The sequence below is a fragment of the Giraffa tippelskirchi genome, chromosome 8, assembly GCF_054371585.1.
Source record: "Giraffa tippelskirchi isolate mGirTip1 chromosome 8, T2T-mGirTip1v1.2.pri, whole genome shotgun sequence".
Lineage (NCBI taxonomy): Eukaryota > Metazoa > Chordata > Mammalia > Artiodactyla > Giraffidae > Giraffa > Giraffa tippelskirchi.
In genome coordinates, this window is record NC_137282.1 from 66586401 (window position 1) to 66611874 (window position 25474).

At 55.0% G+C, this 25474-nt stretch overlaps 3 protein-coding genes across 3 annotated transcripts; all 3 read right to left on the minus strand.

Annotated features, from left to right (window-relative positions):
* Positions 1 to 3023: 3023 nt before the first annotated feature.
* Positions 3024 to 4911, minus strand: LOC145517162 (uncharacterized). Its single transcript, XM_081519425.1, has 3 exons — positions 4641 to 4911; positions 3929 to 4241; positions 3024 to 3676 (listed from the first exon to the last, which is right to left on the minus strand). Exons 1-3 carry the CDS (start codon positions 4875 to 4877, stop codon positions 3048 to 3050), a joined length of 1179 nt encoding a protein of 392 aa, XP_081375551.1. The 5' UTR covers positions 4878 to 4911; the 3' UTR covers positions 3024 to 3047.
* A 3604-nt stretch (positions 4912 to 8515) lies between these two features.
* LOC145517213 (uncharacterized) lies at positions 8516 to 12476 on the minus strand. Its single transcript, XM_081519481.1, has 3 exons — positions 12284 to 12476; positions 11572 to 11884; positions 8516 to 11319 (listed from the first exon to the last, which is right to left on the minus strand). Exons 1-3 carry the CDS (start codon positions 12416 to 12418, stop codon positions 10691 to 10693), a joined length of 1077 nt encoding a protein of 358 aa, XP_081375607.1. The 5' UTR covers positions 12419 to 12476; the 3' UTR covers positions 8516 to 10690.
* Positions 12477 to 18312: 5836 nt separating this feature from the next.
* LOC145517214 (uncharacterized) lies at positions 18313 to 20119 on the minus strand. The gene is made up of 3 exons (XM_081519482.1): positions 19927 to 20119; positions 19215 to 19527; positions 18313 to 18962 (listed from the first exon to the last, which is right to left on the minus strand). Exons 1-3 carry the CDS (start codon positions 20059 to 20061, stop codon positions 18334 to 18336), a joined length of 1077 nt encoding a protein of 358 aa, XP_081375608.1. The 5' UTR covers positions 20062 to 20119; the 3' UTR covers positions 18313 to 18333.
* Between the last annotated feature and the right edge of the window lie 5355 nt (positions 20120 to 25474).

Here is a 25474-nt window from a genome sequence, read left to right on the forward strand (position 1 = left end):
GGGACACTGTCAAGGGGGAGTGAGGAGCAGCCTGCACTTCCAGCAGTGACCACACGGTGGGGCGAGTGCTGCTCTCCCCTCTGGGAGCCCCAGGCCACAGGCATCCCAGTGAGGAGCCAGCTCTGTGCTCAGCTGAAAGGAGTTAGTCTCTCAGGAGCCTCTGAGCCCTTCCGTTTGGATCACCCAGGGTGGGCATTTACTGTGACAGAAAAAATTGCCCTGAATTCCATGGACGGAAGAGCCTGGCTGTGTAGAGATCGTGAGTTGCCGTGAATCAGACACAACTGAGGACACAAAAATTCAATAGATTAAAACACTTTTTGGGTGTGGGGGGGAGTGAAAGGGGGTGATGTGGGTTTTTTTGTCTTATAAAATAGCCAAGGGAAATCTAGTTTAAACCTAAATTCACATATATGGGATAGGTATAGCTCTCCGTCACCCTATTAAAAAAACTACTAAACTTTTTTGAAAGTTTATTTTGTAGCTTCCTTGAGCACTTCATTGTGAAGCTTTTTTTTTTTTTTTTCTGTGACTTTGGCCTCATTAAAAAGTACGGTTTGCCTTTACTGGATAATTTTGTTCATTGGTTTCTTAGGGAATCTTGGTAATATTTGAGTTTCCTGGGGAGTATGGTCACATGACCTGGCCCTGGCCAATCGGTGCCTTCCACCTCCTTGGCCACTGTGATTGGCTCCGGACTGGGGCAGTGCCCAATCGGGGCCCAGGGCCGGGCCTCACGTTAGAAGCCAGGGGAAGAGGAGCTCTCGTCCTGCTGGGGTAGGGGAAGGGGTGGGGCCGGGGGAGGTCAGGCTCCATAAGTGGGAGGGGCGTGAGGTCCGCCTGCGGCAGTTGGTGACCTTCCTGCTCCCCTCAGGGCAGAGCCGCCGGCGTGAGAATGAGGGCGCTGCTGAGCCCAGGGACTGGGATGGCCTGTTGCTGCTGTGGTCCCAGAGCTCCACCCGAGACCTGAGGGAAGCCGTCTGCCCGTGAGTCCTCTCCCGCTTGTCTGTCAGCTTGTTTGAAACATGCTGGGTTTTCTGCCCAGCTGGCTAAGGGGAGTCCCTGGAAACGCAAGGGTGTGGGTTTTGGCAGACTTCAGGGAAGACATGCCAGATGAGCCTGGGAGACTCCAGCTTAATCTGGATTCAGGAGATATCTCCTCGGGCCAGCTAGTAATTGTAGGATAAGCCTAATGAGTCTTCACAGGATGAAGAGAGTAACGTGCCAAGGTAGCAATCGATGTCCTCATTCGAGAGGTTGAAGCTGGTGCTCAGAGAAGCGGGGAACTTGGCCAGAACAAGCAGGTGTGCACCCAGACAGAACCCCCAGATCCGGCCATTGGAGCTCAGGGAGGCCACTGGTGTGGCTTGTCCCTGTGGCAGGGGCCGAGGCATGCAGCCCACCCTGATTCCTGCGGGGGCCTGACTTGGGAAGTGCCATCTGGTAGCTTTGAGACTCACCAAACCAAATTGCACTGGAGAGAGGAAGGACACCTTCCTTCATCCACCCCCCACCCCCGCCGGATTCCCACATACCCTGACCCCTTTCTCTGGATTTCGGAGCCATTTCCAGAGTCCCGCTCATATGACCTCATTCGAAGTGCACTGTGGACGAGCTGCCATCTGCAGCTGCTACCACAGCAGCCAAGGGCTTTAGCTCCCGAGTACCTCCCTTCCTTTGGAACTTGGGGGCCCTCTACTCCCCACTTGCACACCACACACCTTTGCTGAGGATTGTGGGGACCCTCACTCAGTTTGCAGCACGTTGTAGCCATCCCTGTCCTCTCAATACCTCCCTTGAAACTCAGCTTGTGAGCTCCTTTGGAGCAGCGTGGCCCACCTGCAACACTGCAACGGAAGAGACACAGCTGACAGTGAAACAGCAGCTTAGATCTGACGGCCGGAAAGCTCTGTCAAAAGGGACCTCCCTCTTCACACCGTAGAGGCTCTAGGAGCCGCCAGGGTTTCGGAACCAGTGCTGGGGCCAAAAGGACTCCACAGCTGTTTTCCTTCCTGGGGAGGGTTCTGGCTCGAGTGGGAATGGCTCAAGTCTCCTAAGGTTCTGAAAGCCCACTGTGTGCAGATTCACGGTACACAGAGAGCAGAAGGTGGAGTCCTGTCCTGGAGGTGGTCACAGCTCACGGATGAGCCAGGCAGGCAGGCAGGCAGGGCATGAGAACACCTGAGCTGCCTTCATGAGTGAATGGTGTGGGGGCAGAGGAAGAGAAGCCGGTCTGCTCCCTCGTGTGGTGCCCAGGGCAGGTTGTCCCCAGAGGAATCCCTTACGACAGTGAGGACTATCACGGCTGTTTCCCAAGGGGTTCTGTCAGTGCGTGTCTTCCCCGGAGCGGTCAGGCCGTCTCTAAAATACACTGGCCATGGGCATTGCCTCTCCTTGGAACTTCCCATCTGTTTCTCTTTTTTATGGAACAGTGAATTTCTAGAGGGGTTCTGGGCCACAAGGATGTTGGGTCATTTTCTAGCCTTCTGTCATGAAGAACGCTTTCCTGGGCGTTGGGGTGGTTTGTTGTTCCAGCTCCCTTTCTTGGCTTCTTTTGGGAGCTGGTGCAACAAGAGGAGCTCAGCCTCTGCCTTCTGGCTGAGACGGCACCCTTCAAACAGCAATGCCTGCCTGGAGATAATGATGGCATTTGCCAAAAGGGCTTCGTTTGGCACATGGTATCTTGAAAGGACGTACAACGAACTTTCGGCTATCAAAGGCTAGTTCAAAGGACATAAACATGAGAACTCTCCAGTGGAGTCTTACAGTAGGTGGAGCGTCCGAAAAAAACTCCTTCAGTCATTTCACTGAGAGTCATTGATTGGGGACACCAAGAATATAGGAAGGAATGCAGAAGGAAAAGATGAAATTGTGTTCAGGATCGGGCGGAGGGATGAACAGGGCGTGCTTGCCTTGAATCCAGGCTTTGTTGGGGGGTGGGGCATAAAGATGGAACGGGTCTGAAACTACAAAGTGGTGATGGTAACACAGTATCACCAGAGTTACACAACAGTGTTCCCAAATTGCAACAATGATGAAAAAGTTTACTAATCCCAACTTAACCAACAAAAATACAGGAAACCACGCAAAAAAGAAAACATCACCAGAAAGGTGGAAACAAACCAAATGCAAAGCAGTTCGGGGGAAAGGAACTCCATGTCCCCTGGGGGCAGACCGAGTTGACGGCGTCCACGGTGAGCAGACAGGGATGGAGGCTGCAGAGCCGACCGCTCCCCTGGACGTGGTGTTTCCGGCAAGGGCTCTGGGTCTCTGTCCAGAGCGGGGGCTCGTTCTCCCTGCAGGGGTGGGTGAGTCATCGTGGGCGTCTGGGTGTTGCGCGGGAGCCAGGGCAGGCTCTCCCTGCCGAGGCGGTGACTCCTCCTCTGCCTCGGGTTCTCCTGCCAAAGGCCGAGCAGGTAGAGGTGCACGTGGAGGTGGAGGTTCTGGCTGAGGGGGTGGGACATCAGTGCCTGGGGCTGGGGGTCCTGCAGGCACGGAGATCCGATCTGCCCGGTGTGCTGGCCAGTACCCAGCTGGCCTGGTGTCTCTGCGAGGGCAAGTCTCGGTTCTCCATCTGCCCTCGGTGGATCCCTGGGTCCTGCACCTGGAGCCACCACCTCTGTAGGGACAGGTCTGGGAAGTGGAGCCTGGTTCCAGTTGGAGGCCAGTGCTAGAGCTGTGGGAGAAGCATCGTTTGCCCGCAGGCCAGCCTTGGCATGTGCGTATCCCGGGACAGAAAGCTTCCAAGAGATTCCCAAAGAATACCCAGGGTCGGATGTCTTTTGGGACTGAAGTGTGCAAGATGGGGGGCGGGGGGTGTGAGGCCAGCGCTTGCTGCAGGCCCAGCAGCAGCTTTCGGGGACTCGTCCCTGTGTAGCTCAGCACCCCCTCCCCACACACTCCCGTACACCAGCCCCAGCGTCCTCACCTCTGTGCTCTGGCGTGCTGGGCTCCAGGTCCTCCTGCTGCCTCAGAGGCCGGGGTTCTCGGGACTCTGGGTCGGAGCCGGGTGTGCTGAGCTCCGTGGCAGCCTCAGACTGGGCCGCCGGGTGTATCCTGGGCGGTGTCTCGGCAGCAGGCCTTCCCCGCCTCCGCTTCGCCCCCGGTGGGGCTGATGCCTCCGTGGGCACGCTCACCTGGAGCCTGCACTGGGCCTCACGGGCGGGGGGGTGGTGCTCCGACCCCTCCCTCCGGGAGCTGGATGGGGTGTCCCCGTCCTCGGCCTCATCACGTGGGAAGCTCTGCAACGACAGTGACCGTCAGCCAGCCATGCTGGGAGTTTTCCGAGCTGGGCCTGGCCAGTGGAGCCGCTGCTTCGGCCTGCTCGAACTTCTCTGCCCAGAAGGGTCAGAGACGTGTGTCTGCTCAGATCCCCACCCGGGAGGAAAGAGACCCACCTGAGGGTGTGAGGTCAGCCTGGGCGGCCGGCCCTGCCCGCACTCTCCCCATCCCGCCCAGCATGCTCTCCCCTGGGGTGTGGACACAACTTGTCCGCAGGCTTCTGACCCCACATCCACCTGGGCTTCCTTGAGGGAGACACACCCCGAGAAACCCGCATCCACACACACAGGCAAAGGACCCGGTGTTTCCGGGTGGCATGGGAGAGGTGGCCTGGCCCGGCCTGGGGCTCCCCGTGTTACCTTTCTGTTTCTCCGGGCAAAGGGCCAGAGGCGTCTCGGGGGTGCCCTGAGCCAACGTCGACAGGGTGCCCACGCACACTGCCTGTGAGCTCTCCTGAGGCCCCGGCCTCTGGGCAGGGGCAAACAGCAGAACATCTCGGCAGCAAGTGATCTGGCTGGGGGCTCCTCTCCGCTCTCGAGGCCTGGATACCCGGGTTGCGGGTTCTGTTGGGTTCTGTTGCCGGCAGGTGACATCATTTCCTGGGGTTCGTGCTGAGGTCCCTTCCCCAAAACTTCCCAAGCGAATCCCTGGGTTTCTGACTGCTCGACCACCACCCTTAAGCCATGTGCAGGCACACTGACACCCACCCAGCCCAGCCGACAGCCCTGGGGAGGCCTGGGTGCAGCCAGGGCCTGAGCTCCGAGGGCCCCGCTGCTCTCAGACCAGGCTCCTTCTTCTCATAAGTGGTGTGGCCCTGGACAAGCATATGCCCCTCAGGGTTTCCCCAGTCTCTCCATCTGCAGAGTGGCGGTCATTCTCCCATCTGCTTCCTAGGTCTGTCGGCCTACGAGCAGCTCCATGCCTTTCCACCTGGGGCCGATATCACGTGGAGCGTGTGCGCTGAGACTTCAGAAAGAAAGATTCCTTCCTGGGCTGACACAGCACAGAATGGGGCAGAACGAGGCCTGGATGTGCCGTGGTACCCAGGAAAAGGCACTCCCCCTCCTGACTGTTTTGAGACCCCGCATCCAAGTTGGAGGACCGAAAGGAAGACTCGAAGGTCTCCCTCTCTTATAGAAAAGAGTGGCCAACTTTCTGGTCCTCTGTTTCCATTGAGATTCTGTTCAAGTGTCCCAGCTCGGCTTCTGCGGGTGGCTGAGCTTCTAATGGCTCCCTGCGTTCTTGTCTTTTCCTCTCCAAACCTTCCGTCCTTTTCCCCCTTCTGGGGTGGATGGGCGCTGTCATTGCTTCTACCTTCGAGACAGATTGATGAAAAGTCTGGACCATCGACTCCTTTCCTCTCTTTGGTTCCGTGTCTCTCTCTGGCTGTGTCCCTCTCTTTTCCTTTCTCAATTCAGTCTGTGTCTTCCTCTTTCTCTCTCGTGTGTGGACGGATGGATGCTAGGAATGCACATGTATATGATTAGATGAGGGTTATGTTTTAGGGATAGGTTAGAGGGAGAGAAAGGCTTTAGGTCGGAGTTGGTCATGGGGGAAGGGTCAAGGGTGGTGGTGGTGTTTCTTGGAATCTGAGTGCTGTGCATTCTTCGTCTCTTTCCATATGAACCCCTTCTCAGATACACCACTTGCAAGGAGTCTCTCGTGTTCCGTTTCCTCTCTTTTGCATTTGTGAATGCTTGCTTAGCTTCTCTGTTGTGAAGAGGTTCCATTGGATGGAAACCCATTGGTGTACTTCGTGTACCTCTTTCCCTTACTTGAAGAGACCCATTTCTACCTCCGCCCAGCAAATGGCAAGGAGACTCTGATGTTAAGGAGCCTTTGACCTACGCTTCTTTCTAGCTATCTCATGACATCAGCCTTTAGGGTGAGGTTTTCCCCGATATTGAGGTGGTCTGAGATCAAAACCAATAGCGTTCTTCAGATGTAGCTGTCTGGTTTTCCCATGGACATGTATTGAAGAGGCTTTCTTGTTCCCATTTGGATATTCTCCCCTTCTGTGTCAGAGATGAGTTGAGCATGGATGCTGGGGTCTGTGTCTGGACCCTCAACTTTATTCCATCGATCTGGATCTGTGTGTGTTGTTGTATTCCCAATAGCATACTGTCCGGCTCCTGCTGCTGCTGCTGCGGCTAAGTCACTTCAGTCGTGTCTGACTCTGCGCGACCCCATGGCCTGCAGCCTACCAGGCTCCTCCGTCCAGGGCATTTTCCAGGCAAGAGTACTGGAGTGGGTCGCCATTGCCTTCTCCGATACTCTCCTGAGGATCCTAGTTTGGTCGTCTGATTTCCTTTCACACAACCTTGGATGTCCGTATCGGGGCTTTTTCGTCGGATTGTATTGACAATTTAGGCTCTTTTCTGTTTCCGTACCCCTTTTGCAATTCTTGGTTGGGTGCGAAAATGCATTGGCATTTTGGGAGGAATAGCATCGAAGCTGTGGATTGCCTTGTGGGGCTGGGATATCATTTTCCAAATAGGAATTCTTTCAAGCCCTGAGCACAGCTTCTCTTTCCAGGGATTGGTGTGGGCTTGATCTTCCTTCTTCCATCTCTCGCCGTTTTGTGAGAACAGGTCCTTCCTTCCCTTCTGGGTTAGATGGACCCGTGGGGATCACTTCAGTGAATGGCATTGTCAGTGGGGGTGATAATTCCCTTCTCATTGGAAGACTTTGCTGTGAGTATTAGAAATGCAAGTGATTTCTCTTCCCCTTCCTCCCTGTCCATCTCTCAGAGCCACCGGGAAACAGAGGCCTCACCCAGGGTCACACAGGCCTGAGGAGGTACAACTAGACTGTTGATTCTTCAGGCCCTCAGTGCTGGACATCATCCGGGATACTCTGTGTGTGTCTTCCTCAGTCTGGTGTCCCTTCAGACCTTTCCCTAGTTTTCACAGGCTTGTTGTGTTGGTGTTCTTTGTCTGTTTGGAGACACATCCTTGATAAGCTTTGTGTTTCCACTCATTCGTCTCGCGATGTGTGACCTGTCTTTTGCTTTTGTACTGAGGTCTTTCCCACAGTAGATATCTTTGATTTTGCAAAGTCCACTGTATTCTCCTGGTTTTTTTTGTGGACTGCCTTTTAGTTTTGTGTGTGAAGACTCAAAGCACGTGTCCGGTTTCGGCTCATTGTTCCTCTAGATTTGTGACAAGTTTTCATGGAATGTTTGTCTAGGGATAACTGGAAGTGAACTCGGTGTAAGGTGTCAAGTCTCCATCTTCATTCATGTCATCCCCTGCAGTTTCCAATACCCTGTTCCTGAGTGGTATTGGAGACCTTGAGGGAAGTTTGCTTGCATTGGAGTTTGCGTTTCCACCTTGATTAACTTCACACTGTTCTGCCCTCAGGGACACTGTCAAGGGGGAGTGAGGAGCAGCCTGCACTTCCAGCAGTGACCACACGGTGGGGCGAGTGCTGCTCTCCCCTCTGGGAGCCCCAGGCCACAGGCATCCCAGTGAGGAGCCAGCTCTGTGCTCAGCTGAAAGGAGTTAGTCTCTCAGGAGCCTCTGAGCCCTTCCGTTTGGATCACCCAGGGTGGGCATTTACTGTGACAGAAAAAATTGCCCTGAATTCCATGGACGGAAGAGCCTGGCTGTGTAGAGATCGTGAGTTGCCGTGAATCAGACACAACTGAGGACACAAAAATTCAATAGATTAAAACACTTTTTGGGTGTGGGGGGGAGTGAAAGGGGGTGATGTGGGTTTTTTTGTCTTATAAAATAGCCAAGGGAAATCTAGTTTAAACCTAAATTCACATATATGGGATAGGTATAGCTCTCCGTCACCCTATTAAAAAAACTACTAAACTTTTTTGAAAGTTTATTTTGTAGCTTCCTTGAGCACTTCATTGTGAAGCTTTTTTTTTTTTTTTTTCTGTGACTTTGGCCTCATTAAAAAGTACGGTTTGCCTTTACTGGATAATTTTGTTCATTGGTTTCTTAGGGAATCTTGGTAATATTTGAGTTTCCTGGGGAGTATGGTCACATGACCTGGCCCTGGCCAATCGGTGCCTTCCACCTCCTTGGCCACTGTGATTGGCTCCGGACTGGGGCAGTGCCCAATCGGGGCCCAGGGCCGGGCCTCACGTTAGAAGCCAGGGGAAGAGGAGCTCTCGTCCTGCTGGGGTAGGGGAAGGGGTGGGGCCGGGGGAGGTCAGGCTCCATAAGTGGGAGGGGCGTGAGGTCCGCCTGCGGCAGTTGGTGACCTTCCTGCTCCCCTCAGGGCAGAGCCGCCGGCGTGAGAATGAGGGCGCTGCTGAGCCCAGGGACTGGGATGGCCTGTTGCTGCTGTGGTCCCAGAGCTCCACCCGAGACCTGAGGGAAGCCGTCTGCCCGTGAGTCCTCTCCCGCTTGTCTGTCAGCTTGTTTGAAACATGCTGGGTTTTCTGCCCAGCTGGCTAAGGGGAGTCCCTGGAAACGCAAGGGTGTGGGTTTTGGCAGACTTCAGGGAAGACATGCCAGATGAGCCTGGGAGACTCCAGCTTAATCTGGATTCAGGAGATATCTCCTCGGGCCAGCTAGTAATTGTAGGATAAGCCTAATGAGTCTTCACAGGATGAAGAGAGTAACGTGCCAAGGTAGCAATCGATGTCCTCATTCGAGAGGTTGAAGCTGGTGCTCAGAGAAGCGGGGAACTTGGCCAGAACAAGCAGGTGTGCACCCAGACAGAACCCCCAGATCCGGCCATTGGAGCTCAGGGAGGCCACTGGTGTGGCTTGTCCCTGTGGCAGGGGCCGAGGCATGCAGCCCACCCTGATTCCTGCGGGGGCCTGACTTGGGAAGTGCCATCTGGTAGCTTTGAGACTCACCAAACCAAATTGCACTGGAGAGAGGAAGGACACCTTCCTTCATCCACCCCCCACCCCCGCCGGATTCCCACATACCCTGACCCCTTTCTCTGGATTTCGGAGCCATTTCCAGAGTCCCGCTCATATGACCTCATTCGAAGTGCACTGTGGACGAGCTGCCATCTGCAGCTGCTACCACAGCAGCCAAGGGCTTTAGCTCCCGAGTACCTCCCTTCCTTTGGAACTTGGGGGCCCTCTACTCCCCACTTGCACACCACACACCTTTGCTGAGGATTGTGGGGACCCTCACTCAGTTTGCAGCACGTTGTAGCCATCCCTGTCCTCTCAATACCTCCCTTGAAACTCAGCTTGTGAGCTCCTTTGGAGCAGCGTGGCCCACCTGCAACACTGCAACGGAAGAGACACAGCTGACAGTGAAACAGCAGCTTAGATCTGACGGCCGGAAAGCTCTGTCAAAAGGGACCTCCCTCTTCACACCGTAGAGGCTCTAGGAGCCGCCAGGGTTTCGGAACCAGTGCTGGGGCCAAAAGGACTCCACAGCTGTTTTCCTTCCTGGGGAGGGTTCTGGCTCGAGTGGGAATGGCTCAAGTCTCCTAAGGTTCTGAAAGCCCACTGTGTGCAGATTCACGGTACACAGAGAGCAGAAGGTGGAGTCCTGTCCTGGAGGTGGTCACAGCTCACGGATGAGCCAGGCAGGCAGGCAGGCAGGGCATGAGAACACCTGAGCTGCCTTCATGAGTGAATGGTGTGGGGGCAGAGGAAGAGAAGCCGGTCTGCTCCCTCGTGTGGTGCCCAGGGCAGGTTGTCCCCAGAGGAATCCCTTACGACAGTGAGGACTATCACGGCTGTTTCCCAAGGGGTTCTGTCAGTGCGTGTCTTCCCCGGAGCGGTCAGGCCGTCTCTAAAATACACTGGCCATGGGCATTGCCTCTCCTTGGAACTTCCCATCTGTTTCTCTTTTTTATGGAACAGTGAATTTCTAGAGGGGTTCTGGGCCACAAGGATGTTGGGTCATTTTCTAGCCTTCTGTCATGAAGAACGCTTTCCTGGGCGTTGGGGTGGTTTGTTGTTCCAGCTCCCTTTCTTGGCTTCTTTTGGGAGCTGGTGCAACAAGAGGAGCTCAGCCTCTGCCTTCTGGCTGAGATGGCACCCTTCAAACAGCAATGCCTGCCTGGAGATAATGATGGCATTTGCCAAAAGGGCTTCGTTTGGCACATGGTATCTTGAAAGGACGTACAACGAACTTTCGGCTATCAAAGGCTAGTTCAAAGGACATAAACATGAGAACTCTCCAGTGGAGTCTTACAGTAGGTGGAGCGTCCGAAAAAAACTCCTTCAGTCATTTCACTGAGAGTCATTGATTGGGGACACCAAGAATATAGGAAGGAATGCAGAAGGAAAAGATGAAATTGTGTTCAGGATCGGGCGGAGGGATGAACAGGGCGTGCTTGCCTTGAATCCAGGCTTTGTTGGGGGGTGGGGCATAAAGATGGAACGGGTCTGAAACTACAAAGTGGTGATGGTAACACAGTATCACCAGAGTTACACAACAGTGTTCCCAAATTGCAACAATGATGAAAAAGTTTACTAATCCCAACTTAACCAACAAAAATACAGGAAACCACGCAAAAAAGAAAACATCACCAGAAAGGTGGAAACAAACCAAATGCAAAGCAGTTCGGGGGAAAGGAACTCCATGTCCCCTGGGGGCAGACCGAGTTGACGGCGTCCACGGTGAGCAGACAGGGATGGAGGCTGCAGAGCCGACCGCTCCCCTGGACGTGGTGTTTCCGGCAAGGGCTCTGGGTCTCTGTCCAGAGCGGGGGCTCGTTCTCCCTGCAGGGGTGGGTGAGTCATCGTGGGCGTCTGGGTGTTGCGCGGGAGCCAGGGCAGGCTCTCCCTGCCGAGGCGGTGACTCCTCCTCTGCCTCGGGTTCTCCTGCCAAAGGCCGAGCAGGTAGAGGTGCACGTGGAGGTGGAGGTTCTGGCTGAGGGGGTGGGACATCAGTGCCTGGGGCTGGGGGTCCTGCAGGCACGGAGATCCGATCTGCCCGGTGTGCTGGCCAGTACCCAGCTGGCCTGGTGTCTCTGCGAGGGCAAGTCTCGGTTCTCCATCTGCCCTCGGTGGATCCCTGGGTCCTGCACCTGGAGCCACCACCTCTGTAGGGACAGGTCTGGGAAGTGGAGCCTGGTTCCAGTTGGAGGCCAGTGCTAGAGCTGTGGGAGAAGCATCGTTTGCCCGCAGGCCAGCCTTGGCATGTGCGTATCCCGGGACAGAAAGCTTCCAAGAGATTCCCAAAGAATACCCAGGGTCGGATGTCTTTTGGGACTGAAGTGTGCAAGATGGGGGGCGGGGGGTGTGAGGCCAGCGCTTGCTGCAGGCCCAGCAGCAGCTTTCGGGGACTCGTCCCTGTGTAGCTCAGCACCCCCTCCGCACACACTCCCGTACACCAGCCCCAGCGTCCTCACCTCTGTGCTCTGGCGTGCTGGGCTCCAGGTCCTCCTGCTGCCTCAGAGGCCGGGGTTCTCGGGACTCTGGGTCGGAGCCGGGTGTGCTGAGCTCCGTGGCAGCCTCAGACTGGGCCGCCGGGTGTATCCTGGGCGGTGTCTCGGCAGCAGGCCTTCCCCGCCTCCGCTTCGCCCCCGGTGGGGCTGATGCCTCCGTGGGCACGCTCACCTGGAGCCTGCACTGGGCCTCACGGGCGGGGGGGTGGTGCTCCGACCCCTCCCTCCGGGAGCTGGATGGGGTGTCCCCGTCCTCGGCCTCATCACGTGGGAAGCTCTGCAACGACAGTGACCGTCAGCCAGCCATGCTGGGAGTTTTCCGAGCTGGGCCTGGCCAGTGGAGCCGCTGCTTCGGCCTGCTCGAACTTCTCTGCCCAGAAGGGTCAGAGACGTGTGTCTGCTCAGATCCCCACCCGGGAGGAAAGAGACCCACCTGAGGGTGTGAGGTCAGCCTGGGTGGCCGGCCCTGCCCGCACTCTCCCCATCCCGCCCAGCATGCTCTCCCCTGGGGTGTGGACACAACTTGTCCGCAGGCTTCTGACCCCACATCCACCTGGGCTTCCTTGAGGGAGACACACCCCGAGAAACCCGCATCCACACACACAGGCAAAGGACCCGGTGTTTCCGGGTGGCATGGGAGAGGTGGCCTGGCCCGGCCTGGGGCTCCCCGTGTTACCTTTCTGTTTCTCCGGGCAAAGGGCCAGAGGCGTCTCGGGGGTGCCCTGAGCCAACGTCGACAGGGTGCCCACGCACACTGCCTGTGAGCTCTCCTGAGGCCCCGGCCTCTGGGCAGGGGCAAACAGCAGAACATCTCGGCAGCAAGTGATCTGGCTGGGGGCTCCTCTCCGCTCTCGAGGCCTGGATACCCGGGTTGCGGGTTCTGTTGGGTTCTGTTGCCGGCAGGTGACATCATTTCCTGGGGTTCGTGCTGAGGTCCCTTCCCCAAAACTTCCCAAGCGAATCCCTGGGTTTCTGACTGCTCGACCACCACCCTTAAGCCATGTGCAGGCACAGTGACACCCACCCAGCCCAGCCGACAGCCCTGGGGAGGCCTGGGTGCAGCCAGGGCCTGAGCTCCGAGGGCCCCGCTGCTCTCAGACCAGGCTCCTTCTTCTCATAAGTGGTGTGGCCCTGGACAAGCATATGCCCCTCAGGGTTTCCCCAGTCTCTCCATCTGCAGAGTGGCGGTCATTCTCCCATCTGCTTCCTAGGTCTGTCGGCCTACGAGCAGCTCCATGCCTTTCCACCTGGGGCCGATATCACGTGGAGCGTGCGCGCTGAGACTTCAGAAAGAAAGATTCCTTCCTGGGCTGACACAGCACAGAATGGGGCAGAACGAGGCCTGGATGTGCCGTGGTACCCAGGAAAAGGCACTCCCCCTCCTGACTGTTTTGAGACCCCGCATCCAAGTTGGAGGACCGAAAGGAAGACTCGAAGGTCTCCCTCTCTTATAGAAAAGAGTGGCCAACTTTCTGGTCCTCTGTTTCCATTGAGATTCTGTTCAAGTGTCCCAGCTCGGCTTCTGCGGGTGGCTGAGCTTCTAATGGCTCCCTGCGTTCTTGTCTTTTCCTCTCCAAACCTTCCGTCCTTTTCCCCCTTCTGGGGTGGATGGGCGCTGTCATTGCTTCTACCTTCGAGACAGATTGATGAAAAGTCTGGACCATCGACTCCTTTCCTCTCTTTGGTTCCGTGTCTCTCTCTGGCTGTGTCCCTCTCTTTTCCTTTCTCAATTCAGTCTGTGTCTTCCTCTTTCTCTCTCGTGTGTGGACGGATGGATGCTAGGAATGCACATGTATATGATTAGATGAGGGTTATGTTTTAGGGATAGGTTAGAGGGAGAGAAAGGCTTTAGGTCGGAGTTGGTCATGGGGGAAGGGTCAAGGGTGGTGGTGGTGTTTCTTGGAATCTGAGTGCTGTGCATTCTTCGTCTCTTTCCATATGAACCCCTTCTCAGATACACCACTTGCAAGGAGTCTCTCGTGTTCCGTTTCCTCTCTTTTGCATTTGTGAATGCTTGCTTAGCTTCTCTGTTGTGAAGAGGTTCCATTGGATGGAAACCCATTGGTGTACTTCGTGTACCTCTTTCCCTTACTTGAAGAGACCCATTTCTACCTCCGCCCAGCAAATGGCAAGGAGACTCTGATGTTAAGGAGCCTTTGACCTACGCTTCTTTCTAGCTATCTCATGACATCAGCCTTTAGGGTGAGGTTTTCCCCGATATTGAGGTGGTCTGAGATCAAAACCAATAGCGTTCTTCAGATGTAGCTGTCTGGTTTTCCCATGGACATGTATTGAAGAGGCTTTCTTGTTCCCATTTGGATATTCTCCCCTTCTGTGTCAGAGATGAGTTGAGCATGGATGCTGGGGTCTGTGTCTGGACCCTCAACTTTATTCCATCGATCTGGATCTGTGTGTGTTGTTGTATTCCCAATAGCATACTGTCCGGCTCCTGCTGCTGCTGCTGCGGCTAAGTCACTTCAGTCGTGTCTGACTCTGCGCGACCCCATGGCCTGCAGCCTACCAGGCTCCTCCGTCCAGGGCATTTTCCAGGCAAGAGTACTGGAGTGGGTCGCCATTGCCTTCTCCGATACTCTCCTGAGGATCCTAGTTTGGTCGTCTGATTTCCTTTCACACAACCTTGGATGTCCGTATCGGGGCTTTTTCGTCGGATTGTATTGACAATTTAGGCTCTTTTCTGTTTCCGTACCCCTTTTGCAATTCTTGGTTGGGTGCGAAAATGCATTGGCATTTTGGGAGGAATAGCATCGAAGCTGTGGATTGCCTTGTGGGGCTGGGATATCATTTTCCAAATAGGAATTCTTTCAAGCCCTGAGCACAGCTTCTCTTTCCAGGGATTGGTGTGGGCTTGATCTTCCTTCTTCCATCTCTCGCCGTTTTGTGAGAACAGGTCCTTCCTTCCCTTCTGGGTTAGATGGACCCGTGGGGATCACTTCAGTGAATGGCATTGTCAGTGGGGGTGATAATTCCCTTCTCATTGGAAGACTTTGCTGTGAGTATTAGAAATGCAAGTGATTTCTCTTCCCCTTCCTCCCTGTCCATCTCTCAGAGCCACCGGGAAACAGAGGCCTCACCCAGGGTCACACAGGCCTGAGGAGGTACAACTAGACTGTTGATTCTTCAGGCCCTCAGTGCTGGACATCATCCGGGATACTCTGTGTGTGTCTTCCTCAGTCTGGTGTCCCTTCAGACCTTTCCCTAGTTTTCACAGGCTTGTTGTGTTGGTGTTCTTTGTCTGTTTGGAGACACATCCTTGATAAGCTTTGTGTTTCCACTCATTCGTCTCGCGATGTGTGACCTGTCTTTTGCTTTTGTACTGAGGTCTTTCCCACAGTAGATATCTTTGATTTTGCAAAGTCCACTGTATTCTCCTGGTTTTTTTTGTGGACTGCCTTTTAGTTTTGTGTGTGAAGACTCAAAGCACGTGTCCGGTTTCGGCTCATTGTTCCTCTAGATTTGTGACAAGTTTTCATGGAATGTTTGTCTAGGGATAACTGGAAGTGAACTCGGTGTAAGGTGTCAAGTCTCCATCTTCATTCATGTCATCCCCTGCAGTTTCCAATACCCTGTTCCTGAGTGGTATTGGAGACCTTGAGGGAAGTTTGCTTGCATTGGAGTTTGCGTTTCCACCTTGATTAACTTCACACTGTTCTGCCCTCAGGGACACTGTCAAGGGGGAGTGAGGAGCAGCCTGCACTTCCAGCAGTGACCACACGGTGGGGCGAGTGCTGCTCTCCCCTCTGGGAGCCCCAGGCCACAGGCATCCCAGTGAGGAGCCAGCTCTGTGCTCAGCTGAAAGGAGTTAGTCTCTCAGGAGCCTCTGAGCCCTTCCGTTTGGATCACCCAGGGTGGGCATTTACTGTGACAGAAAAAATTGCCCTGAATTCCATGGACGGAAGAGCCTGGCTGTGTAGAGATCGTGAGTTGCCGTGAATCAGACACAACTGAGGACACAAAAATTCAATAGATTAAAACACTTTTTGGGTGTGGGGGGGAGTGAAAGGGGGTGATGTGGGTTTTTTTGTCTTATAAAATAGCCAAGGGAAATCTAGTTTAAACCTAAATTCACATATATGGGATAGGTATAGCTCTCCGTCACCCTATTAAAAAAACTACTAAACTTTTCTGAAAGTTTATTTTGCAGCTTCCTTGAGCACTTCATTGTGAAGCTTTTTTTTTTTTTTTTCCTGTGACTTTGGCCTCATTAAAAAGTACGGTTTGCCTTTACTGGATAATTTTGTTCATTGGTTTCTTAGGGAATCTTGGTAATATTTGAGTTTCCTGGGGAGTATGGTCACATGACCTGGCCCTGGCCAATCGGTGCCTTCCACCTCCTTGGCCACTGTGATTGGCTCCGGACTGGGGCAGTGCCCAATCGGGGCCCAGGGCCGGGCCTCACGTTAGAAGCCAGGGGAAGAGGAGCTCTCGTCCTGCTGGGGTAGGGGAAGGGGTGGGGCCGGGGGAGGTCAGGCTCCATAAGTGGGAGGGGCGTGAGGTCCGCCTGCGGCAGTTGGTGACCTTCCTGCTCCCCTCAGGGCAGAGCCGCCGGCGTGAGAATGAGGGCGCTGCTGAGCCCAGGGACTGGGATGGCCTGTTGCTGCTGTGGTCCCAGAGCTCCACCCGAGACCTGAGGGAAGCCGTCTGCCCGTGAGTCCTCTCCCGCTTGTCTGTCAGCTTGTTTGAAACATGCTGGGTTTTCTGCCCAGCTGGCTAAGGGGAGTCCCTGGAAACGCAAGGGTGTGGGTTTTGGCAGACTTCAGGGAAGACATGCCAGATGAGCCTGGGAGACTCCAGCTTAATCTGGATTCAGGAGATATCTCCTCGGGCCAGCTAGTAATTGTAGGATAAGCCTAATGAGTCTTCACAGGATGAAGAGAGTAACGTGCCAAGGTAGCAATCGATGTCCTCATTCGAGAGGTTGAAGCTGGTGCTCAGAGAAGCGGGGAACTTGGCCAGAACAAGCAGGTGTGCACCCAGACAGAACCCCCAGATCCGGCCATTGGAGCTCAGGGAGGCCACTGGTGTGGCTTGTCCCTGTGGCAGGGGCCGAGGCATGCAGCCCACCCTGATTCCTGCGGGGGCCTGACTTGGGAAGTGCCATCTGGTAGCTTTGAGACTCACCAAACCAAATTGCACTGGAGAGAGGAAGGACACCTTCCTTCATCCACCCCCCACCCCCGCCGGATTCCCACATACCCTGACCCCTTTCTCTGGATTTCGGAGCCATTTCCAGAGTCCCGCTCATATGACCTCATTCGAAGTGCACTGTGGACGAGCTGCCATCTGCAGCTGCTACCACAGCAGCCAAGGGCTTTAGCTCCCGAGTACCTCCCTTCCTTTGGAACTTGGGGGCCCTCTACTCCCCACTTGCACACCACACACCTTTGCTGAGGATTGTGGGGACCCTCACTCAGTTTGCAGCACGTTGTAGCCATCCCTGTCCTCTCAATACCTCCCTTGAAACTCAGCTTGTGAGCTCCTTTGGAGCAGCGTGGCCCACCTGCAACACTGCAACGGAAGAGACACAGCTGACAGTGAAACAGCAGCTTAGATCTGACGGCCGGAAAGCTCTGTCAAAAGGGACCTCCCTCTTCACACCGTAGAGGCTCTAGGAGCCGCCAGGGTTTCGGAACCAGTGCTGGGGCCAAAAGGACTCCACAGCTGTTTTCCTTCCTGGGGAGGGTTCTGGCTCGAGTGGGAATGGCTCAAGTCTCCTAAGGTTCTGAAAGCCCACTGTGTGCAGATTCACGGTACACAGAGAGCAGAAGGTGGAGTCCTGTCCTGGAGGTGGTCACAGCTCACGGATGAGCCAGGCAGGCAGGCAGGCAGGGCATGAGAACACCTGAGCTGCCTTCATGAGTGAATGGTGTGGGGGCAGAGGAAGAGAAGCCGGTCTGCTCCCTCGTGTGGTGCCCAGGGCAGGTTGTCCCCAGAGGAATCCCTTACGACAGTGAGGACTATCACGGCTGTTTCCCAAGGGGTTCTGTCAGTGCGTGTCTTCCCCGGAGCGGTCAGGCCGTCTCTAAAATACACTGGCCATGGGCATTGCCTCTCCTTGGAACTTCCCATCTGTTTCTCTTTTTTATGGAACAGTGAATTTCTAGAGGGGTTCTGGGCCACAAGGATGTTGGGTCATTTTCTAGCCTTCTGTCATGAAGAACGCTTTCCTGGGCGTTGGGGTGGTTTGTTGTTCCAGCTCCCTTTCTTGGCTTCTTTTGGGAGCTGGTGCAACAAGAGGAGCTCAGCCTCTGCCTTCTGGCTGAGACGGCACCCTTCAAACAGCAATGCCTGCCTGGAGATAATGATGGCATTTGCCAAAAGGGCTTCGTTTGGCACATGGTATCTTGAAAGGACGTACAACGAACTTTCGGCTATCAAAGGCTAGTTCAAAGGACATAAACATGAGAACTCTCCAGTGGAGTCTTACAGTAGGTGGAGCGTCCGAAAAAAACTCCTTCAGTCATTTCACTGAGAGTCATTGATTGGGGACACCAAGAATATAGGAAGGAATGCAGAAGGAAAAGATGAAATTGTGTTCAGGATCGGGCGGAGGGATGAACAGGGCGTGCTTGCCTTGAATCCAGGCTTTGTTGGGGGGTGGGGCATAAAGATGGAACGGGTCTGAAACTACAAAGTGGTGATGGTAACACAGTATCACCAGAGTTACACAACAGTGTTCCCAAATTGCAACAATGATGAAAAAGTTTACTAATCCCAACTTAACCAACAAAAATACAGGAAACCACGCAAAAAAGAAAACATCACCAGAAAGGTGGAAACAAACCAAATGCAAAGCAGTTCGGGGGAAAGGAACTCCATGTCCCCTGGGGGCAGACCGAGTTGACGGCGTCCACGGTGAGCAGACAGGGATGGAGGCTGCAGAGCCGACCGCTCCCCTGGACGTGGTGTTTCCGGCAAGGGCTCTGGGTCTCTGTCCAGAGCGGGGGCTCGTTCTCCCTGCAGGGGTGGGTGAGTCATCGTGGGCGTCTGGGTGTTGCGCGGGAGCCAGGGCAGGCTCTCCCTGCCGAGGCGGTGACTCCTCCTCTGCCTCGGGTTCTCCTGCCAAAGGCCGAGCAGGTAGAGGTGCACGTGGAGGTGGAGGTTCTGGCTGAGGGGGTGGGACATCAGTGCCTGGGGCTGGGGGTCCTGCAGGCACGGAGATCCGATCTGCCCGGTGTGCTGGCCAGTACCCAGCTGGCCTGGTGTCTCTGCGAGGGCAAGTCTCGGTTCTCCATCTGCCCTCGGTGGATCCCTGGGTCCTGCACCTGGAGCCACCACCTCTGTAGGGACAGGTCTGGGAAGTGGAGCCTGGTTCCAGTTGGAGGCCAGTGCTAGAGCTGTGGGAGAAGCATCGTTTGCCCGCAGGCCAGCCTTGGCATGTGCGTATCCCGGGACAGAAAGCTTCCAAGAGATTCCCAAAGAATACCCAGGGTCGGATGTCTTTTGGGACTGAAGTGTGCAAGATGGGGGGCGGGGGGTGTGAGGCCAGCGCTTGCTGCAGGCCCAGCAGCAGCTTTCGGGGACTCGTCCCTGTGTAGCTCAGCACCCCCTCCGCACACACTCCCGTACACCAGCCCCAGCGTCCTCACCTCTGTGCTCTGGCGTGCTGGGCTCCAGGTCCTCCTGCTGCCTCAGAGGCCGGGGTTCTCGGGACTCTGGGTCGGAGCCGGGTGTGCTGAGCTCCGTGGCAGCCTCAGACTGGGCCGCCGGGTGTATCCTGGGCGGTGTCTCGGCAGCAGGCCTTCCCCGCCTCCGCTTCGCCCCCGGTGGGGCTGATGCCTCCGTGGGCACGCTCACCTGGAGCCTGCACTGGGCCTCACGGGCGGGGGGGTGGTGCTCCGACCCCTCCCTCCGGGAGCTGGATGGGGTGTCCCCGTCCTCGGCCTCATCACGTGGGAAGCTCTGCAACGACAGTGACCGTCAGCCAGCCATGCTGGGAGTTTTCCGAGCTGGGCCTGGCCAGTGGAGCCGCTGCTTCGGCCTGCTCGAACTTCTCTGCCCAGAAGGGTCAGAGACGTGTGTCTGCTCAGATCCCCACCCGGGAGGAAAGAGACCCACCTGAGGGTGTGAGGTCAGCCTGGGTGGCCGGCCCTGCCCGCACTCTCCCCATCCCGCCCAGCATGCTCTCCCCTGGGGTGTGGACACAACTTGTCCGCAGGCTTCTGACCCCACATCCACCTGGGCTTCCTTGAGGGAGACACACCCCGAGAAACCCGCATCCACACACACAGGCAAAGGACCCGGTGTTTCCGGGTGGCATGGGAGAGGTGGCCTGGCCCGGCCTGGGGCTCCCCGTGTTACCTTTCTGTTTCTCCGGGCAAAGGGCCAGAGGCGTCTCGGGGGTGCCCTGAGCCAACGTCGACAGGGTGCCCACGCACACTGCCTGTGAGCTCTCCTGAGGCCCCGGCCTCTGGGCAGGGGCAAACAGCAGAACATCTCGGCAGCAAGTGATCTGGCTGGGGGCTCCTCTCCGCTCTCGAGGCCTGGATACCCGGGTTGCGGGTTCTGTTGGGTTCTGTTGCCGGCAGGTGACATCATTTCCTGGGGTTCGTGCTGAGGTCCCTTCCCCAAAACTTCCCAAGCGAATCCCTGGGTTTCTGACTGCTCGACCACCACCCTTAAGCCATGTGCAGGCACAGTGACACCCACCCAGCCCAGCCGACAGCCCTGGGGAGGCCTGGGTGCAGCCAGGGCCTGAGCTCCGAGGGCCCCGCTGCTCTCAGACCAGGCTCCTTCTTCTCATAAGTGGTGTGGCCCTGGACAAGCATATGCCCCTCAGGGTTTCCCCAGTCTCTCCATCTGCAGAGTGGCGGTCATTCTCCCATCTGCTTCCTAGGTCTGTCGGCCTACGAGCAGCTCCATGCCTTTCCACCTGGGGCCGATATCACGTGGAGCGTGTGCGCTGAGACTTCAGAAAGAAAGATTCCTTCCTGGGCTGACACAGCACAGAATGGGGCAGAACGAGGCCTGGATGTGCCGTGGTACCCAGGAAAAGGCACTCCCCCTCCTGACTGTTTTGAGACCCCGCATCCAAGTTGGAGGACCGAAAGGAAGACTCGAAGGTCTCCCTCTCTTATAGAAAAGAGTGGCCAACTTTCTGGTCCTCTGTTTCCATTGAGATTCTGTTCAAGTGTCCCAGCTCGGCTTCTGCGGGTGGCTGAGCTTCTAATGGCTCCCTGCGTTCTTGTCTTTTCCTCTCCAAACCTTCCGTCCTTTTCCCCCTTCTGGGGTGGATGGGCGCTGTCATTGCTTCTACCTTCGAGACAGATTGATGAAAAGTCTGGACCATCGACTCCTTTCCTCTCTTTGGTTCCGTGTCTCTCTCTGGCTGTGTCCCTCTCTTTTCCTTTCTCAATTCAGTCTGTGTCTTCCTCTTTCTCTCTCGTGTGTGGACGGATGGATGCTAGGAATGCACATGTATATGATTAGATGAGGGTTATGTTTTAGGGATAGGTTAGAGGGAGAGAAAGGCTTTAGGTCGGAGTTGGTCATGGGGGAAGGGTCAAGGGTGGTGGTGGTGTTTCTTGGAATCTGAGTGCTGTGCATTCTTCGTCTCTTTCCATATGAACCCCTTCTCAGATACACCACTTGCAAGGAGTCTCTCGTGTTCCGTTTCCTCTCTTTTGCATTTGTGAATGCTTGCTTAGCTTCTCTGTTGTGAAGAGGTTCCATTGGATGGAAACCCATTGGTGTACTTCGTGTACCTCTTTCCCTTACTTGAAGAGACCCATTTCTACCTCCGCCCAGCAAATGGCAAGGAGACTCTGATGTTAAGGAGCCTTTGACCTACGCTTCTTTCTAGCTATCTCATGACATCAGCCTTTAGGGTGAGGTTTTCCCCGATATTGAGGTGGTCTGAGATCAAAACCAATAGCGTTCTTCAGATGTAGCTGTCTGGTTTTCCCATGGACATGTATTGAAGAGGCTTTCTTGTTCCCATTTGGATATTCTCCCCTTCTGTGTCAGAGATGAGTTGAGCATGGATGCTGGGGTCTGTGTCTGGACCCTCAACTTTATTCCATCGATCTGGATCTGTGTGTGTTGTTGTATTCCCAATAGCATACTGTCCGGCTCCTGCTGCTGCTGCTGCGGCTAAGTCACTTCAGTCGTGTCTGACTCTGCGCGACCCCATGGCCTGCAGCCTACCAGGCTCCTCCGTCCAGGGCATTTTCCAGGCAAGAGTACTGGAGTGGGTCGCCATTGCCTTCTCCGATACTCTCCTGAGGATCCTAGTTTGGTCGTCTGATTTCCTTTCACACAACCTTGGATGTCCGTATCGGGGCTTTTTCGTCGGATTGTATTGACAATTTAGGCTCTTTTCTGTTTCCGTACCCCTTTTGCAATTCTTGGTTGGGTGCGAAAATGCATTGGCATTTTGGGAGGAATAGCATCGAAGCTGTGGATTGCCTTGTGGGGCTGGGATATCATTTTCCAAATAGGAATTCTTTCAAGCCCTGAGCACAGCTTCTCTTTCCAGGGATTGGTGTGGGCTTGATCTTCCTTCTTCCATCTCTCGCCGTTTTGTGAGAACAGGTCCTTCCTTCCCTTCTGGGTTAGATGGACCCGTGGGGATCACTTCAGTGAATGGCATTGTCAGTGGGGGTGATAATTCCCTTCTCATTGGAAGACTTTGCTGTGAGTATTAGAAATGCAAGTGATTTCTCTTCCCCTTCCTCCCTGTCCATCTCTCAGAGCCACCGGGAAACAGAGGCCTCACCCAGGGTCACACAGGCCTGAGGAGGTACAACTAGACTGTTGATTCTTCAGGCCCTCAGTGCTGGACATCATCCGGGATACTCTGTGTGTGTCTTCCTCAGTCTGGTGTCCCTTCAGACCTTTCCCTAGTTTTCACAGGCTTGTTGTGTTGGTGTTCTTTGTCTGTTTGGAGACACATCCTTGATAAGCTTTGTGTTTCCACTCATTCGTCTCGCGATGTGTGACCTGTCTTTTGCTTTTGTACTGAGGTCTTTCCCACAGTAGATATCTTTGATTTTGCAAAGTCCACTGTATTCTCCTGGTTTTTTTTTGTGGACTGCCTTTTAGTTTTGTGTGTGAAGACTCAAAGCACGTGTCCGGTTTCGGCTCATTGTTCCTCTAGATTTGTGACAAGTTTTCATGGAATGTTTGTCTAGGGATAACTGGAAGTGAACTCGGTGTAAGGTGTCAAGTCTCCATCTTCATTCATGTCATCCCCTGCAGTTTCCAATACCCTGTTCCTGAGTGGTATTGGAGACCTTGAGGGAAGTTTGCTTGCATTGGAGTTTGCGTTTCCACCTTGATTAACTTCACACTGTTCTGCCCTCAGGGACACTGTCAAGGGGGAGTGAGGAGCAGCCTGCACTTCCAGCAGTGACCACACGGTGGGGCGAGTGCTGCTCTCCCCTCTGGGAGCCCCAGGCCACAGGCATCCCAGTGAGGAGCCAGCTCTGTGCTCAGCTGAAAGGAGTTAGTCTCTCAGGAGCCTCTGAGCCCTTCCGTTTGGATCACCCAGGGTGGGCATTTACTGTGACAGAAAAAATTGCCCTGAATTCCATGGACGGAAGAGCCTGGCTGTGTAGAGATCGTGAGTTGCCGTGAATCAGACACAACTGAGGACACAAAAATTCAATAGATTAAAACACTTTTTGGGTGTGGGGGGGAGTGAAAGGGGGTGATGTGGGTTTTTTTGTCTTATAAAATAGCCAAGGGAAATCTAGTTTAAACCTAAATTCACATATATGGGATAGGTATAGCTCTCCGTCACCCTATTAAAAAAACTACTAAACTTTTTTGAAAGTTTATTTTGTAGCTTCCTTGAGCACTTCATTGTGAAGCTTTTTTTTTTTTTTTTCTGTGACTTTGGCCTCATTAAAAAGCACGGTTTGCCTTTACTGGATAATTTTGTTCATTGGTTTCTTAGGGAATCTTGGTAATATTTGAGTTTCCTGGGGAGTATGGTCACATGACCTGGCCCTGGCCAATCGGTGCCTTCCACCTCCTTGGCCACTGTGATTGGCTCCGGACTGGGGCAGTGCCCAATCGGGGCCCAGGGCCGGGCCTCACGTTAGAAGCCAGGGGAAGAGGAGCTCTCGTCCTGCTGGGGTAGGGGAAGGGGTGGGGCCGGGGGAGGTCAGGCTCCATAAGTGGGAGGGGCGTGAGGTCCGCCTGCGGCAGTTGGTGACCTTCCTGCTCCCCTCAGGGCAGAGCCGCCGGCGTGAGAATGAGGGCGCTGCTGAGCCCAGGGACTGGGATGGCCTGTTGCTGCTGTGGTCCCAGAGCTCCACCCGAGACCTGAGGGAAGCCGTCTGCCCGTGAGTCCTCTCCCGCTTGTCTGTCAGCTTGTTTGAAACATGCTGGGTTTTCTGCCCAGCTGGCTAAGGGGAGTCCCTGGAAACGCAAGGGTGTGGGTTTTGGCAGACTTCAGGGAAGACATGCCAGATGAGCCTGGGAGACTCCAGCTTAATCTGGATTCAGGAGATATCTCCTCGGGCCAGCTAGTAATTGTAGGATAAGCCTAATGAGTCTTCACAGGATGAAGAGAGTAACGTGCCAAGGTAGCAATCGATGTCCTCATTCGAGAGGTTGAAGCTGGTGCTCAGAGAAGCGGGGAACTTGGCCAGAACAAGCAGGTGTGCACCCAGACAGAACCCCCAGATCCGGCCATTGGAGCTCAGGGAGGCCACTGGTGTGGCTTGTCCCTGTGGCAGGGGCCGAGGCATGCAGCCCACCCTGATTCCTGCGGGGGCCTGACTTGGGAAGTGCCATCTGGTAGCTTTGAGACTCACCAAACCAAATTGCACTGGAGAGAGGAAGGACACCTTCCTTCATCCACCCCCCACCCCCGCCGGATTCCCACATACCCTGACCCCTTTCTCTGGATTTCGGAGCCATTTCCAGAGTCCCGCTCATATGACCTCATTCGAAGTGCACTGTGGACGAGCTGCCATCTGCAGCTGCTACCACAGCAGCCAAGGGCTTTAGCTCCCGAGTACCTCCCTTCCTTTGGAACTTGGGGGCCCTCTACTCCCCACTTGCACACCACACACCTTTGCTGAGGATTGTGGGGACCCTCACTCAGTTTGCAGCACGTTGTAGCCATCCCTGTCCTCTCAATACCTCCCTTGAAACTCAGCTTGTGAGCTCCTTTGGAGCAGCGTGGCCCACCTGCAACACTGCAACGGAAGAGACACAGCTGACAGTGAAACAGCAGCTTAGATCTGACGGCCGGAAAGCTCTGTCAAAAGGGACCTCCCTCTTCACACCGTAGAGGCTCTAGGAGCCGCCAGGGTTTCGGAACCAGTGCTGGGGCCAAAAGGACTCCACAGCTGTTTTCCTTCCTGGGGAGGGTTCTGGCTCGAGTGGGAATGGCTCAAGTCTCCTAAGGTTCTGAAAGCCCACTGTGTGCAGATTCACGGTACACAGAGAGCAGAAGGTGGAGTCCTGTCCTGGAGGTGGTCACAGCTCACGGATGAGCCAGGCAGGCAGGCAGGCAGGGCATGAGAACACCTGAGCTGCCTTCATGAGTGAATGGTGTGGGGGCAGAGGAAGAGAAGCCGGTCTGCTCCCTCGTGTGGTGCCCAGGGCAGGTTGTCCCCAGAGGAATCCCTTACGACAGTGAGGACTATCACGGCTGTTTCCCAAGGGGTTCTGTCAGTGCGTGTCTTCCCCGGAGCGGTCAGGCCGTCTCTAAAATACACTGGCCATGGGCATTGCCTCTCCTTGGAACTTCCCATCTGTTTCTCTTTTTTATGGAACAGTGAATTTCTAGAGGGGTTCTGGGCCACAAGGATGTTGGGTCATTTTCTAGCCTTCTGTCATGAAGAACGCTTTCCTGGGCGTTGGGGTGGTTTGTTGTTCCAGCTCCCTTTCT

Excerpts from the sequence above, each read along its gene's own strand:
- LOC145517162 (XM_081519425.1), bottom strand. The coding sequence starts at position 4,877 with ATGATGTCACCTGCCGGCAACAGAACCCAACAGAACCCGCAACCCGGG. Across the intron at positions 4,242-4,640 it reads TTGCCCGGAGAAACAGAAAG|AGCTTCCCACGTGATGAGGC; the intron begins GTAACACGGGGA and ends CTGTCGTTGCAG. Across the intron at positions 3,677-3,928 it reads CAGCACGCCAGAGCACAGAG|CTCTAGCACTGGCCTCCAAC; the intron begins GTGAGGACGCTG and ends CTTCTCCCACAG.
- LOC145517213 (XM_081519481.1), bottom strand. The coding sequence starts at position 12,418 with ATGTTCTGCTGTTTGCCCCTGCCCAGAGGCCGGGGCCTCAGGAGAGCT. Across the intron at positions 11,885-12,283 it reads TTGCCCGGAGAAACAGAAAG|AGCTTCCCACGTGATGAGGC; the intron begins GTAACACGGGGA and ends CTGTCGTTGCAG. Across the intron at positions 11,320-11,571 it reads CAGCACGCCAGAGCACAGAG|CTCTAGCACTGGCCTCCAAC; the intron begins GTGAGGACGCTG and ends CTTCTCCCACAG.
- LOC145517214 (XM_081519482.1), bottom strand. The coding sequence starts at position 20,061 with ATGTTCTGCTGTTTGCCCCTGCCCAGAGGCCGGGGCCTCAGGAGAGCT. Across the intron at positions 19,528-19,926 it reads TTGCCCGGAGAAACAGAAAG|AGCTTCCCACGTGATGAGGC; the intron begins GTAACACGGGGA and ends CTGTCGTTGCAG. Across the intron at positions 18,963-19,214 it reads CAGCACGCCAGAGCACAGAG|CTCTAGCACTGGCCTCCAAC; the intron begins GTGAGGACGCTG and ends CTTCTCCCACAG.